The following is a 16,366-nucleotide window of genomic DNA, read 5'->3' as shown; positions in this document are numbered from 1 at the left end:
TGGCGGCCTGTCGGACATTTTGGTTAGCCTGAAGTGCTGTCGCAGCTGGTTCAGTATTTATTTCGGTGGGGATGGAAGTGCCACCATGGTTGGGCCCAGAGGGAGGTCCCTCTGCAGGAGCCCTCCTCCATAAGTACCCACTCGGCTTCTGGCTCTTTTATCCACCACCCCTATTGCAGATTTGCGAGCTAGACTCCATGGTTCTCGCTCCCTACAGTCTGGGACCCGTGTTACACGCACATACACGCCATGTTCAGTTTTTCTAGGGCGTTGAAAAAGGCCTGGGGGAGGGGAGATGCAGTTCGGGATCGATCTGAACAGGAAGAGGAAACTGGGTAGTACATTAACCTTGGATCATCTGCACACACATACTGCCAGAGTGGGAATGTGTTCCATCTCTGCAGGTCCATTTTCTGCTTCCTTCATCAGGTTGGTCAGGTTCTATTTGTGGATCTCTGTCCAGTCATGAGCGATTTGGATCCCCAGGTAGCGTAATTTGTGCTGGGCCTGTTTAAATGGCATTCCCTCCAGCTCTACCCCTCCCCCTTGCGGGTTCACCAGGAGGATCACTTTGCCCAGGTTAAGTCTGTAGCCTGAGAAGGCTCCAAACTCTAAAGAACACCACGATCCCTTCCATGCTGCTTTGTGTGCCCGAGATGTAGAGGAGCAGGTCATCATCAGGAGTGAGACTTTGTGCTCTGATCCCCTTCCAATTCTTTGCTGCCCAAAGGGCGATCGCCAATGGTTTGATTGCTAGGGCGGACAGCAGCAGGGAAAAGGAGCATCCCTGAAGCTGGAAGTACTTGGTGGTATTTGTCCGTGGGAGCGTTGCACAGGAGCTTCACCCAGGCGCAGGAGTTTCAACCAGGCGGTGAACCCTGCTCCAAGCCCGAACTGCTCTTACCTCGATGGAGATACTTCCACTTCTATCGACTCTGTCAAAGGCTTTTTCTGCGTCCAGGGAGACCATCACCTCAGGTGTTCTCTCATCGGGTAGGGGCCATAATCAGTCGAGCAGGCGACTGATGTTCGATGTTAACGGTCTACCCTTGACAAAAGGCAGTTTGGCCTTCTGCTACCACCTCTGGTATGCAGTCCTCCAGCCTTTTGGCTAGAATCTTGGCCAGTATTTTCACATCTGCGTTTAGCAGCGAGATGGAGCACCTGCATTCTGTTGGGTCTTTGTCTTTGTGTATCAACGAGATTGAGGCTTGTGCTAGTGTAGGCGTCAGGGTGCCCCATGCCTGTGAATCCATGAACATCTCCCACAGGTGCAGGGCCAGTGCAGTCGCAAATGTTTTGTAGCAGTCAGCCGGGAAACCGTCCGGTTCCGGCCCCTTCCCCCTTGCATGGAGTTACTGTCCATGACTTCTCCCAGTTCTAGCGGTGCTTTCAGGACCTGTTTCTTATCCTCCCCCATGACTGACAAGTCCAGTCCATCGAGGAACTGCTTCATCTGGTAGAAGGTCTCAAATGTTTTGTTGACCTTTTCCAGCTCCAGTGCCTTTGCGGTCCCTAATCTGGGATATTTCCTTCGTGGCTGCTTGCTTTCTCAGTTGGTGAGCCAGCAGGTGGCTGTCTTCGTCTCGGTGCTCATATAGGGTCGCCGGTGCCTGGCGGAGCTGGTGCACTGCTTTCCTCGTGAAGAGTAGGTCAGAGTCCATTTGCAGCTTTTTCCTCTCCGCCAGGAGCTGTACGGTCGGGGCTTCGGAGTATCGCTGGTCCACTTTCAGTATGGAGTCGACTAGCTGTTGCCTCGCCCTCTCTTCCCCATCATTTCATGCTTTACAAGTGATAATTCACCCCTGATCATAGCCTTCCAGAACGTGGAGGGTGAGACCTCCCCATCCTGGTTATTAATAATATACCCATTTATGGCCTGTGATATTTTCTTGCAGAAATCCTGATCGGCCGGAGGGCTCTGTCCAACCTCCATGGGGGGCATTAGGCACAGCCAGTCTCCAACCTCATGTAATGGGGAGCATGATCGGAGGTTACAATAGAGGAATATTCCGCTCTTACTAGCACTGGAAGCACGATTTTCTCACTCCAAAGAAGTTGATGTGAATGTACATTTTGTACTAGGAGAAGGAGAACTCCTTCTCCCCAGCTACCCCCCTGGCCCTCGTCCCGTGGCTGAAATTATAAGTTTATCCCACCCAGCCCTTGCTTACCCGCAGTCGGTCCTTCTCCCTCAGGTGCATCTCTTGGGGAAAGACCATGTCAGCTTTCAAGATTCAGGTGGGCGAAGACTCTGGATCTTTTCATTGGGCCGTTAAGTCCCCTCACATTTCGGGTGACTATTCTGATGGGGGGGGTTCCTTTGTTCAAGGACCCTCCAGACTGGTTGCTTGCCATGTCATTTTGTTCCAAGTCGCCACGTGTGGCCTGTTGTGGACAGCCCAACGCCCTTACGCTCTGTTCCAGTGTTCCCCTTGTGGGGTTCCCCGCCCTTCCCTGAGGCGGTCTTTCTCCCCTCTGCTGCTGTCACTTCTTCCTTCCTCTCTTTCCAAAGAGCACCCTACCTAGACCCAATTCTGGCCCTATATCCCTACCCAACCAGGTAGGGACACCAGGGGGCAATTTTAGCATGTTCAATCCACCTAACCTGTACATGTGGGAGGAAACCAGAGCACCCGGAGAAAAAATGTTTCGGCAAAGAAGAGCAATTCACTGCATAATGAGTGGACTTCTGCTGCAGCCGAGGTTTGCCAGTCCTCGTAACAGCTTTGGAAATTCAGGGCATTGCCCTGCTACTATTTTTTTCTGCTTGCACAAGTTGCCACATCAACCTTTTTTAAAAATCCACCAAGTCCCAAACACACTGCCCTGCTGAGCAAATCTGCTCGTTCTGCAAGTTAATTTTTTTCATGCCAAAAAAGGTTTGTAGTGAAGGGACTCAAGAGGCAATTAACTTGATGGCTGAATTTTTACTTGAAGCCAGTCCAATTTGTCCGACTCCTGCCCCGGTGCCAGTTTAATGTTCTGGATTCTTCAATACAGACCAGAAGCCTTAATTTCTTTTCCAATTAATTGGGGGAAAACTTAGCATGTCTAATGCATCTACCCTGCACATCTTTCGGTTGTAGGGGTGAGACCATGCAGACAATATGCAAACTCCACATGGACAGTGACCCAGGGCAGGGATCGAACCTGGGCCGTCAGCACCATGAAGCAGAAGTGCTAACCACTGCACCACATGCCGATTTACCTTAAATAAATCAGATTGGAATGATGTACTTCCTAGACTTGATGGTTAGTGACCGTTTTCCGCTTCCGTTGCAAAGCAATTGTGCTTTGGACCTGCAGCATTGTTTAACGTGTCCAGGTTTGCCAGAGAAAGCATATAGCTCCCCCTGGGCTGTCGTTTGGCACTGCATCTGGAGAAATATAATAAAAAAGGTGGGGAAGACCCTTTCACCTTTGGCTGGCTTTTTAAGTGGGCAGAGCTCCCAACTGGGCCTACATAATCAGATTGATCCTGCCCAAGCCAAGATCGCCCAAAAGTGCACCCCAATTCCGTTGCAGCTTCGCTGGTCTTGCAAACTGTTCAGCCCTCTTCAATGTCAAATCCTCGATTGCGAAGGCTGGCAGCGCACTGTCAAGTACGTGGTCTACACTGATCACAAATTAACAATGCTTTAAAGCTCTGTAGCTGCTGGTCAACTGGTACAAGTCATTAAGGGACAAATCCGGCTTTTGGTTCCTCTGGTTGAATCTGGCCTGTTTTGACTAGATTGGGCAAAAGTACTTAAAACTCACCTCATAGGACACAGGGGTCTGACCCCTTGCTGCATCAAGACATCAGCTAATGATCCCAATTGCATATAAAAAAAGTGTACTGATCTGGTATTATTCTGCAAGCTTGAAGCAGTGCAGTATTTTTCAAATAGTCTGAGATTGCATTGTCCTGGTTGTCCAATGGTTGTCAACATCATGTGTGGTTCACTGTCCTTTACCAAGACAGTGGTCAGTGTTTTAATTCATTGCGAGGTGAAGTGGTTCCAAGGTCATCACCAGTAGGTTACCAATCTGTGGCCTCAGCTTAAGAAACTGTTTCCAGCACAGCCACCATGTTATTTCAATTTGTGTGTCTTGAAGGGGTTTGTTTATTCGACATGTGACTGAATATGGTTCTTAATAGTCAAAACGTATTTACAAAGACCTCATGGTAAGTGCATGATTTTCTGGACACAAGAATGCTCGGTCTTGGGAGCTCTTGTTCACCTGACTGATGTCATGCTTCCAGCATTAAAAAATTATCTCACTGTAAGCATTAACCAGTTACTCGACAAAAATCATTTGCAAATGTTTTCCCAGCTACAGAAAAAAGTAGTTCCATGATAGCCGTCAACGTTTTCACTTTTTTTTTCTGCTTGCACAAGTTGCCACACTGATGTCAGCATCAATCCTCTAGCGCAAAGTCCAAACAGGAATTCCATCTCCAGATTTTCATAGTCTAATCATAGACCATGTCATGGCAATCTTGTCCACCTTTTGATGCGAATCCAACAGTTTTGGGAATCACGCAGAATTGTTTAAAGACCAGGTTTCAGCTTTGCATGATCTCAACACTGCCAGTGATAAGGGTGGCAACATCTACATTCCTTGAAGGTTCAGTATCGAGATAGTTAGGATGATCATCACTCCAGCATCTCATTGATGCATGGTCATCTTGGTCTCTGTGGAAATTGTATCTTTAATTTTTCAGACCCATCTTAAATCAACTATAAAACTGAACTTGAAAAACAAGATCTGTTGGAGTAAATCTCCATGTGTTTTCTTTTACAGCAGAATTGGGATTAAATAGCAGACTTTTTCCAACTACTCAAACCAATCCTGATGCTAGTACTTTGGTAGATAGACTTTGGCCTACTGCAAAATCTAGTTGGACTTGAGACCAACCCACATGCAAGTAAGTTGCTAAAAATAGGTGGTGGTCCACAATGGCTACTTATTTCCTAACTCTGAATCACAGAATTGTAACAGCATGGAGGTTGACCCATCATATCTGCACCAGCTCTCCAAATGAACATGTCATTTGCCTGCCTTTTCCCCATACCTCAAATCTTTTGAATGCCTTGGTCAAATCTGCCTCCAACACATGCAGACAATGTATTCCAGACCCGAGCCATGAATGAAAAGGTTTTTACCCTCTCATCACACCTGTGCCCTCTCATTCTTGATCCTTGCGAGCAGGAACAGTTTCTCGCCATCTACTCTATCCAATCTCCTCAAGACTTCAACACCTCCATAAAAACTCCTCCTCTCAGTCTTCTCCTCTCCAAGGACAAAGTCCCAACCTCTCTAATCTATCCTCATAACTGAATTCTCATCCCTGCAACCATTCTAGTAAACCTCTTCTGCACTCTCCAATGCATTCATGCACAATATTGCAGCTGAAATCTAGCTAGTGTTTTGCACAAGTTCAGTGTAGCCTCCTTGTTCTTGTGCTCCAAGGCCCTATTAATGAAGCCGAAGATAGTTATACTTTGTTAACTGCTCGCTACACCTGACCTGCCACCTTCAAGAATCTATGCGCTTATGAGTTTATCTGCCCTTCCACCCCTTTTCGGTGTGGCTGAGGGATTTCATGCAGCGTTTGTACCTAGAGATGGTCAAATACACCACGTCTGGTTGTGTGAGTGGGGGGAAAAAAACGATTGAAGGGTTCTACTGGAGATGGCAGAAATCAATTCAAAAAGAATTAGCCATGCACACCTGTCAATCAAGATATCCTGGAGGAGTGTGCTGCCACCTCCACAACACTTCTTTGATGCATGTCACAGAAAAATGGATTTTTAAAAAATCAGTCAAAGAAAAAATATATCAGCTAATGTGGGAGAGCAAAATCTGGAAAGTGGACATCTCCCACCAACTCCAGCCAAGTTGCATTTTAAAATAAATTTTGAGTATTGAATATAATAGAATCATTTGATCAGGAAGGGTCAAGACTAAGAAAGTGACAGTATGTCCTTTCCACCATTTGGTGCATTTCAATCAGCAAGTTGAGCAATTTATGAACCAAAGCCATACATTGGATTAAAATAGCCAAAAATCAACCAAAATTATGGATGTTGAAGCAAATCCATTCGCAATGGAAGACTTCATCTTGGGACGAGGTCTCACCAAAAAAGGACAGAGCACTTTTATTTCAACTTGTTAACCGGGATCAGAGGATTAAAGGACAATGCATTTCTACTGTTGCTGTCAAAAATCAACAACTGGTCAGCCAGGAAAAGACACCAATCCATTTTTAATTTTGAAATTAGTATGGACTAATCTTGAGCCATATTTACCCAAAGTCTAAAAACATCCTCCCTAACAAGGAAGTCATGATAACAATGTCGAATGAAATTAAACACAAAAACTGGTCAGATTTTAAAGGGGGCTTGATAAACAGAAGAAGAATTAAAATAAAGGAGGAGCTTGTGTGGTGCATAAATACCAACTGAGGTTTTTTCCCCTCGAGGGTAAAAATGGAGGGGGTTAGGTCCTTAATATAAAAGACGTAAAAATTATGAAATTAATTCGATCGGGTAGAAGGGGAGATGTTGCCAGGTGTCATAAATATAAAAAACAGGGAATTCAGAAGAAACCACCCAGCAAGTGCCTAGAATGTGAAATATGCCAACTGAGTGGTTGACAGGAATGGCAGGGGACGTGGGAAAACATGCATGCACATGGAGAAAGGGGTTGGATTTGTTTATTGTCACGTGTACCAGGGGACGGTGAAAAGTATTGTTCTCCATGCAGCACAGACAGATCATTCCGTACAGAAAACAAATAGGGCAAAAATAAAATAGATAATGTAGATATATAGACACAGGCATCAGGTGAAGCATACAGGAGTGTAGTACAACTCAGTGGAGAAGGTGTGAAGATGTCCGATCAGTCCATAAGAGGGTCGTTTAGGAATCTGGTAACAGCTGAGAAGAAGCTGTTTTTGAATCTGTTAGTGCGTGTTCTCAGACTTTTGTATCTCCTGCCCAATGGAAGAAGTTGGAAGAGTGAGTAAGCCAGGTGGGTGGGGTCTTTGATTATGCTACCCACTTTCCCCAGGCAGCGGGAGGTGTAGATAGATTCAATGGATGGGAGGCAGGTTCGTTTGATGGGACAGGGAGGTGTTCACAACTCTGTAGTTTCTTACGGTCTTGGGCCGAGCAGTTGCCATACCAGGCTGTGATGCACCCAGATAGGATGCTTTCTATGGTGCACCTGTAAAAGTTGGTAAGAGTCAATGTGGACATGGGTTGGATGAAGCCAAGTGGGATGAGGAACTTCTGAAGCATAAACACCAGCATGGACTTGGGACAGTCTGTGCTGTAACATGATGTAGAATTACATAAAATTAACCAATGGCCCCAGCCGAATTTGAGAGAAATTATGTTCAATGTGCAAGCACAGGGAGAGGGTGGGGAGAAAAGAGAAACATATTCATCCATTTTTAAGTACAGAGTCAAGGGAGGAAGAAGGAACAAAAAAATAATGATAAAAGGTGGCAGGCAAGAAAGATAAGTGACAAAAAAAAAGGGCAGGATCATGCAAGATGATACGAATAGGACACATTTGTTTAGAGTGTAAAATGAGAATAGCAGAATCATTTTAAACCAAAAAAAAAAAAAAGGGGGGGGGGGCAGATGTTATGGTCTGAAACTGTAGGAACTCGTTAGTCTCTTCTTAGGCAGTCCAGAAGATGCTTTCCACTCCATTCGATGCAAGTCCAATATACAAAGAAAGACTGCCATATGCAGGGCAGGTGTTGCTGAAAGGGTTGGGTAGATGGGTTTGGAGGTTTATGTGCCCCCACCGATGTTTTGATGTCATTTCTGCACAATCCCAATGAAATCATGGTGGTCAGTGGCTTCCTGAACGAGGCTTCTCCATTTCGATTGGTCACAAGCCAGGGTCACCTGAATGGGCAGTATGTTTGAGAGCACATTCCTATGCTGTCCGCCTGGGAGTCTCCTGTCATGGCCAAATCCACAGTAGAGTGGCTATTTTGGTCAGGAAGGCTGTGGCGTGTTGAAAGGCTAATTGAAAGGTGAGGCACTGTTCCTTAAGCTAATGTTTGAGCTTCATTAGAATGGTGTAGGAGAGCGAGGTCAAAGATCTGATTTCAATTCTAGATGGATTTGGTCCCACAACCAAGTACAATGAGAGCATGCATTAAATTAATTTAAAGTACTGGTCATTTTCAGGTTTGATTACAATCCCAAAATTGATTCCTGGTGAATGACCAACTATTCAAAGTTAAACTTATGGGCCATATAAATTATGCAAAATTTCAAGTACAGTCTGAATTTTGATAGAACACCAACATCTCCTTGGTGTGGAAGTAATTTACTGTATACATGCGTAGAAAACAGTTATACAAAATTCTTTGCATTTATCCTCAAGAATGTGAACAATGCCACCATGGCCACATCTAATGTCCATCAGTAGTTATTCTAAAAAAAAAAGTGATGGATTTTCTTCCTGAACCACAGCAACTGCAGACCATTTCAGAGGCATTAAAACACTACCATGTAGGGATGGGGTTATATGTTATAGCCCCTGAAGGTCATTAAATGAACCAGTTGGATTTTAAGAATCTCCTAACCTGATTTATTGAATTTAATATCTGAACTTGAATGGCTGGAATTTAAACTCATCACTTCTGGGTCACTGATCCAGCATCATAACCACCATGTCTTACCGATCGCATAATTACTTGGAAGCGAGATTGTCATTTACATTTGGACAAAAATTACTACTTGGTGCAAGGTTCAAACAAACATAGCTGTAAATTGGTAGTAATATGAACATAAATTCCAAAGCTTTATCAAAAAACAGTTGCTCCATGGTGATGGGAAATTATATGAAATCTCTCCTCCTTTTGGGTTGCAGAGTAACAACTATGGAAGATATCTGGATAATAGATGAGCTAGAAGTTGAAGATAATACAGTATACAGACTAAACTCCATTGGCACTTGGTTGATTGTCTTCTTACAAAAAAAAGAGAAAAAACAACAAGGGAGAAAAATGAAGACAAACATCAAAATAGTTCTGCAAAAACTGAACAGAAGGATGGCACTGACATCAAATTACATTTATATTGAAAACAAACCTGCCCAAAATTCATCCGAACAGAACCCAAATATCACCAATTACTTGGCTTTCATGACAGTAGTTACTAAATGATTTCCAAAGAGTGAAACCTTTTTCAAATCAATCTTTGTACATGACTGAAACAGATTATTTGCAATAAATCAAAAGCCATCCAACCCCAATGTTGAAGTGTGTACTATAATCATTAGGGGGTTAGAAATCAGATTCAGTCAATACACCTTCATAAATTCATACACTGGTCATGTTCCAGATCATACATACAAGGAAACACTTAAAAATAACATGTGTTAATGTTAATAGATGCATCTTTTTGGGGCTCAAGTAAAAATCCAATAAGTATTTACCTTGGGGGCAAATAAATGAATTAGACCCTTATCTGATATACCATCTCAAGCAGCATTAACAATTTTGGTGCATTCTACATTGCCTGAAACCTGAAATGCAAAATCCTTAATTTGGTCCATCAACCAGAACATACACACAAGGTTTTGCTCATTGTCAATACAAATTGCAGGAAAATCAGATTGGCATTAATACAATACTGTTTTTAAAGAAATATTAAACCATGGTTTACAAAAGCATATCATGTAATACAATGCTTTGCCCAACAATTAGAAATTACTGTGCAAATTAGCATCACCATTAAACATTTTGGTTAGATGCATTGAGAAAATGCAAAAAAAAAACCAGTTAAATAACTAGGAAATGCGACCAAGACCAGACCAAAATAATGTAACCAATTGGAAATTTCTGAAAGAACCAAATTCAAAAGATTTGAAACCTATCTTAGAAATTTGCACTGTTAAACAGGAGTGTAATGAAAAATATCTAGTGACCCTTCTGTTCTTACTGAAAATTAGATGCTTAGAAGTCAATATTGTTAAACCAATAAATGTTACCAATCTTCCATACACAATCTTAAAACAGGTATTGTGCAGTTATCTTAAAATTACCCATTAAAAGAGCCTCCTTCCTACAGTTCAAAGATCCAAACAATTGGTGCTTGGGTTCTGAATACAAAGTTTGAAGTATCAAAATTGGATGATCACACAACTATTGTTTTCTACCTTGTAACAATCAGATCACTGCCAACAGTGAAGTAAATAAAGTTCAAATTCTGATCAATTATTCATCCACCCAGCCTAGCTTTATTTGTTACTGGTCCATTCTTGCATGACATCATTAAAAATCACCATCAAAGCACAGCACAAGTATCCAAAGAATCCTCATTCATGATAAACCGTTTCAACTGTGAAAAGTATTTGAATTTATTTCTAAAAAAAGGTGTTGATGAGAAGGTGTCCTCAAAACAGATTGGAAGAGCCAACAATCTTCCAATCGCCAAAAAATGCATTAACAACTTCCATTGCCAAAAGCTCTCACTTTCACATTATAGGTCAAATGTATAACGACAATGGGCACAAGATTAAGAAAGTCTCATTTTTTTTCAAGCATATTTCCAATTTCACCAGGAAACAAAGTCAATATATACACACACGTACATACACTTGTTACCTATACCTTAAGTATACCTTGTTACCTGAACTTTCATTTCATCCTATCCCATGCACCAAATAGTACTTTTGATTAAGGACTGCTTGACAAAAATCTAAAGAAGTTCAAAACTTCTAAATTTGAAGCTAGACACTCTTCCATCAAATAGCTCATCAGGTTACATAAATGTTCTAGATCGGTTCTTGACCAGTTTAGGATTCATGCAAAAAGTTATATTCTCAAATTACATCATACCTTTAGGGAGCATTGCAAATGAGAAGTGGAGGAGAGGAAAAAGGAGATAGAGACAAGAAGACAGACGTTTGATTGGGGGGGGGGGGGGCGAAAGAGGGGGTTGAAGAAGAGTAGAGAACCTCAAGCTCTCCATCAACACCTAGGAGCCTTTGCAAACAAGAGTGAGAGTAGAACCCATAAAGTAGAAGACAGAAAAACCTCAAGTTCTCCAGATTAAAACCCAGAAGATCTTATGTCAAATCAATTACTCTACACCAATTCTCAATGAACATCGCATTATTCATTCACCCTTCTTCCCAGAAAAAAAGATCTATTCTGCATAAAGCAACAAAAAAACCCACAACCCTTGCCACTAGTTCATGGAACCTTGCTGGAATCTGGAAGGTAACTACCCATACGAAATAGAACAAATTGCAATCAAGCAGAAGAATCTACTTCACCCAATATTAACAGAGTGGTTGAGAAGTACATAAAGTCAATGCCTTTTCCACAAAAAAAACTCATTAATAAAAAAAAAGGTGAAACCCGAGTTTGGGATCCCGGTCTTCAGTGCATGCGTTGCGACACAGCTGAGGACGGCATTAGTTGCGAGTGCACACAAGCCAACAGCAAATAGTTAGACCCCCATCTCCCTTCATACTTGGCCACACAGTACAGTACCTTACACACACAACACCGCGGGGGGAGGCCAATCGACAACACCGTGGTGACTAAAAGTCAAGTCTCCCTTTAAAAGATGATTTGAAACAACTCTCTTCCACCTCCCCCGGACGCGTGCGCACCCCATACACCGGCTGCACTCACTCCACCTAAAAAGAAACTGGACTCGGATCGCCATATCACTCCGGGTTTAAAGGAGGGAGGGAGGGAGTGGGAAGAGGGAAAGTGTGGAGGTTGGCAGGGAAGGAGGGTGTAGCTGGTGAGTGAGTACGAGTCGGAAACCAATTAAAATCACGTCTTTTTTCCTCTCCCCGTACCTCATACAGTTCCTCCGAAGCCATAATCCCAAAGCTGAGAGCCTTTGACCAAGTGAAGAGGGAGTCACTTTCCAGCCCCCTGTGCTCTGGATGCCTGGCCTCCTTTTAACTCCGGGAGGGAGGAGAGCGAGAGAGAAGGAGAAGGGTGGCCAGTGCGCAGCTCGCTCTGCGCAGCAGGGAGCTCGCGCTGGTCCATGAGGGAGAGCGGAAGTTGTACTTTCTTTCCTTTCCCTCGCCGTCTCCCCGCGCGTGCGCGCAGCGCGTGGGAAGGTGGGGGCAGGAAAAAAAACGGTTAAAGAGCGAGGCGCGAGGGGAGGAGGGGGAGATCAACCTAACTTGCTTGCGCGACTGAGCCAGGTTGGCGTCGTTACGTCAGCGCGCTCCGACCGGGCCACCACTTTGAGCCGGCGCATGCCGAGAGAGCCGTTTGACGTTGGCGGGGAGATGGGCGCGCGCGCGCAAGCCGGGGGGGAGGCGGAGTTCGGATTATCCGTCAAGTTAGTCTGAGCGGAGATGAGGAGGGGACGAAGGTAAAAGTCCAAGTGGTTTGTGTGTCGCTGCATGTTTGACACCACGGGAAGGTTGGGTGACCGGTCTGGATGGCTGCTGCCTTTTACACCTTGCCGGGACGGTGGCAGTTGTTGAAGACGCTCAGGTGAGGGTTGCAGCTCTAACCAAGGGCACTGCTACAAGTTTAACTCCGCTTCTTAGCCTAACCGCCCCCCCCCCCCCCCCCCCGCACACACTGATGACTTTTAAAGTCAAAACCAGATCTTCTGAAATCAACAGTTGCTAAATTGAATCCATCTGCAGACAAAAGTGGGGTTGTTTCATGTTGTCATGAATTTTCTGACGTTGAGATTTTCTTTCTGCTTTTGAAGATTCTGAATGGAGCATCTTGATGCAAGATACAAATCTGAGACTGACCTGTCAAAAATCCAGTGATCTTTATTCAAAAACCCCAACTGCACGGTAGCACAGTGGTTTGCACTGTTGCTTCACAGCACCAGGGACCCGGGTTCGATTCCCGGCTTGGGTCGCCGTCTGTGCAGCGTCTGCACGTTCTCCCCGTGTCTGCGTGGGTTTCCTCCGGGTGCTCCGGTTTCATCCCACAAGCTCCGGTTTCATCCCACAAGTCCCGAAAGACGTGCTTGTTGGGTGAATTGGACATTCTGAATCCTCCCTCAGTGTACCCGAACAGGCGTCGGGAGTGTGGTGGCTGGGGGATTTTCACAGTAACTTCATTGCAGCATTAATGTGACAATACTTGTGACAATAATAAAGATTATTATTGTTTGCAGACTTAATTGTTACCAGTTCATTTTTCAAATGATAATTTCCAAAATGTACAACTTTGCAATCAGTTGGTACACTTGAATGCAGCAGATAGTGAATGGGGATTGCTTAATCACTTTGACAAATGGTCATCTGGATTCGAAACGTTTGCTTTTTTCTCTCCCTACAGATGCTGCCAGACCTGTTGAGATTTTCCATCATTTTCTCTTGGTTGCTTAATCACTGTTCCTTCAAGTGTGTGATCTTAAGAGTTACTCTTTCTTTCCTAACATTGTTATACATTCAGATGCTATGCACCATGGATCTTTTGCCTGCATTTTTCAATGTGAAAATCCACATGGAGCTTTCGCGTTCCTCCGGTTATAACCAAGAAACTTAGAATCTTCTTTCATGTTAGATGCTTCCTTTTCTTCAACATTTCAACTGAAGCTCCAGTTTTTCAAATAATTATGTTTTGCTTTCCTGTATGGAAAGGCTTGTCTTTTGTTTTCAATTTCTGCATGGTATTCAAGAGAAAAATTTGAATGTTGGGACAGCTCAATCAATGTCACAACTTGCCTTTCCTTGCACTATATCAATATTTTTATCATCGTTGCTCGTTTGAATTTTTCTTGCTTATTACTTTTAAGCTGAAAATATCCTGACTGTATGAACCCATCACATCACTTTACAGCACAGAAACAAGTCTAGTTGACCCATCAAATCTGTATTGCTTTTTTTCATTAGCTTTACAGAGCCTACGTGGTCTGATCCACTTAACGGTTGATTTCCATTGTCCTTTTAATATTCCTCTGTTCAAGCAATTACTCAGTTTCTCTTTTAACAGATACTTTATGTGCTCTGCTTTTTAAGACAAATAATTTGACTTTCCAGCACTTGTGTTAACGATTTTCAAATTTTCCCCATTTGTGTTTATAAACTAATTTTTTGTCCCTTTGTTACCATCTTATAAACTGGTTTAAACAATCTGTCATGATTGTATTGAGATGAAGTAACTGTTCACTACAGAAACAGTTGATGTTCACCAAAAATGGGGTTCCATTTGTTGGGGCAAGTGGCCTTGAATAAGAACAAAGAACTGTAAGGTTGATATGGATGAGGACATTGTGTACATTTCTTGACTCTCATCATATAACATGTTATCATGCTGACTGTTGCAACATTTTAAGACCTGTTTGTGTACTTGAATGACACCTTTAGACAGCAGTCTTCTAGATAACCAAATTGGCCTTTGATTAGTTAAGTTGTCAGAAATTATTCTCCTTTTTTATTGTTTAAGGTGCTTAAGGTCTGTCATACCTACATCTTTGTCATGTTAACATTGTGACTCATTCTCTCATTTCTGCTCTAACTCATTCCTTCTTAATATAGCAACATAGGCAATAGGAATAGGCCATTCTGCCCTCAAGCCTACTCTGCCATTCAACAAGGTCATGGCTGATCTTCTATGTCAGTACCATTTCCCTGCCCTATCCCCATATTCCTTTATACCTTTAATATATAAGAATCAATTTCTGTCTTGAATATACTCAATGACTGAGCCTCCACAGCCCTCTGGAGTAGAGAATTCCAAAGATTCACCACAAGTGGAGAGGTTTTCCAGGAGTTCACCTTTGATTTTCCCTTTATCCTGCAGTTGCATGGATCAAAGAAAGCCATGTTTATGTCACCCAATTGCTTCTTTATGATTTGCATCTGCTTCTATTTTTTTTACACAAATGTTGGTGGTCACTTGTGAGTCGGACCATCTCTTGCTCTTTTTGAGTTTCAGGTCAATAGCATGTGTGCATCCACCAGCTTGTCTGAATTGTTCTAGCTGATGCTTCCTGGTGGGAGAATGCATTTCTTCTATGTGAACAGCTTATGAAAACAGTTACCATTGACAAATCCCAAATTTCTTTACCCGTCAGTCTTGCCTCAATAAAAGTCGAGATGGATTTGCAGGTACAGCATTAGTTATTTTATTTGGCTTGCAAGCCTGATTCATCTCAGAGGCATAAGACACATCCAGTCTCCTATACCCCGGAAAGCGAATGAACAAAGAGACAAAGGGATCTCTGCAAATCAATTCAAATGGTATCAAGTTTCACATACACGATTCCCATAGGTCATCCTATACCCCTCCTGACCTGGTCAGACATTCTGATTGGCTCACTTCCTATCCCTTCCTCTGGCCCCTATTACCCAGCATCCTTTTCTCCTCCTTTGGTGGACACACCTCCTCTTGCCATGCGGTCTGAAATCCTTTGTCTGTGAACTCACCAGAATGAGACTGGCCTATCTCGACATTACAGTAACTAATATCTCTCAAGTAACTATTTTATATCCCATTCGTCGTTCCCTCCTTTTATCATTCCATGATAACCGAACTATCCAATCCATAGCTACGGTCCCTCATCTAAAAAGATCCGTCACTGCATTTCCAATTCCTGGCGTAGCCCCCCTTCATCTGCTGCACTCTCATGGATTTTGACAGCTAAGATTTTAGGGGCGTTGATCTGTTCCAGTGCACCCCGCATTCTACCCATCACACATTTAAGGATGGCTAGGCCCTCAAAAATGCAGCCGATAGCCACCACTAAATACGTGACCATATTTATCAACCAGTCCTTCCAACCTCCAAATCCCCAGTTACCCCAAGCGCCAGGATCCTGCATTCCGTCCAGGTGATCCCATATGTGATCCATAAATTTAGTGATGTTAGCGGTCAAGTCCTGAACTCCCATGATACACTTGCCCTGCACTATGGCGCATACCCCACCCTCACGGGCCAGAAGATAGCCAAGAGCATACCGGTTCTGCATTGCAAACAACCGTAGCTGAGACAATTCCTTGGTTATTGCCCCGAGGGCTCCCAAGGTTTCATTTCCCAAGATGGTAAGGCCACAAATAAAATAATTCCTATTGCTGACAGCCAAGGAACCCCCCAGTACCCCAGTTTATCTAGCTTCGAAACACCCATTCGGGCCACCTAGCAATGCGGAAAGCCCTAGTCCCAACAGTGATATGAGAGACATTCGCCCAGCCACAAAGGAGCTGGAGGCCGGCGTTCAATGGAACGCAAGTGGTGTTGTAACAAACGCATTGGCCAGACGCCTGGGTGATATGGCACCTCCTGTCCGTACAGGTGGGGAACAGACATGTTATATTTGTTTCCACCTCTCCCAGCAAACAGCCGTATCCTTCACTGCTGAAACAATTCTCGTACGACCGGGAATCCCTATTGGGAGTG

The 16,366-nt window shown here is 43.6% G+C and overlaps 2 protein-coding genes across 3 annotated transcripts in view; one reads left to right on the top strand and one right to left on the bottom strand.

The window, feature by feature from the left end:
* The window catches only part of cdyl (chromodomain protein, Y-like), a 267,295-nt gene extending 255,182 nt beyond the window's left edge, over positions 1-12,113 (bottom strand). The window contains exon 1 of the mRNA XM_072510000.1: positions 11,839-12,113. Coding sequence (XP_072366101.1) covers positions 11,839-11,862 — 24 coding nt within the window. The 5' untranslated portion in view covers positions 11,863-12,113. The remainder of the gene's footprint in view (positions 1-11,838) is intronic.
* Positions 12,114-12,273: 160 nt separating this feature from the next.
* The window catches only part of eci2 (enoyl-CoA delta isomerase 2), a 197,257-nt gene continuing 193,164 nt past the window's right edge, over positions 12,274-16,366 (top strand). For both annotated transcript variants that reach the window (XM_072510002.1, XM_072510003.1), the window contains exon 1: positions 12,274-12,493. In XM_072510002.1, coding sequence (XP_072366103.1) covers positions 12,438-12,493 — 56 coding nt within the window. In that variant the 5' untranslated portion in view covers positions 12,274-12,437. The remainder of the gene's footprint in view (positions 12,494-16,366) is intronic.

The sequence above is a fragment of the Scyliorhinus torazame genome, chromosome 6, assembly GCF_047496885.1.
Source record: "Scyliorhinus torazame isolate Kashiwa2021f chromosome 6, sScyTor2.1, whole genome shotgun sequence".
In the NCBI taxonomy this organism is placed as follows: Eukaryota; Metazoa; Chordata; class Chondrichthyes; order Carcharhiniformes; family Scyliorhinidae; genus Scyliorhinus; species Scyliorhinus torazame.
This window is presented reverse-complemented; position numbering and strand designations above follow the sequence as displayed.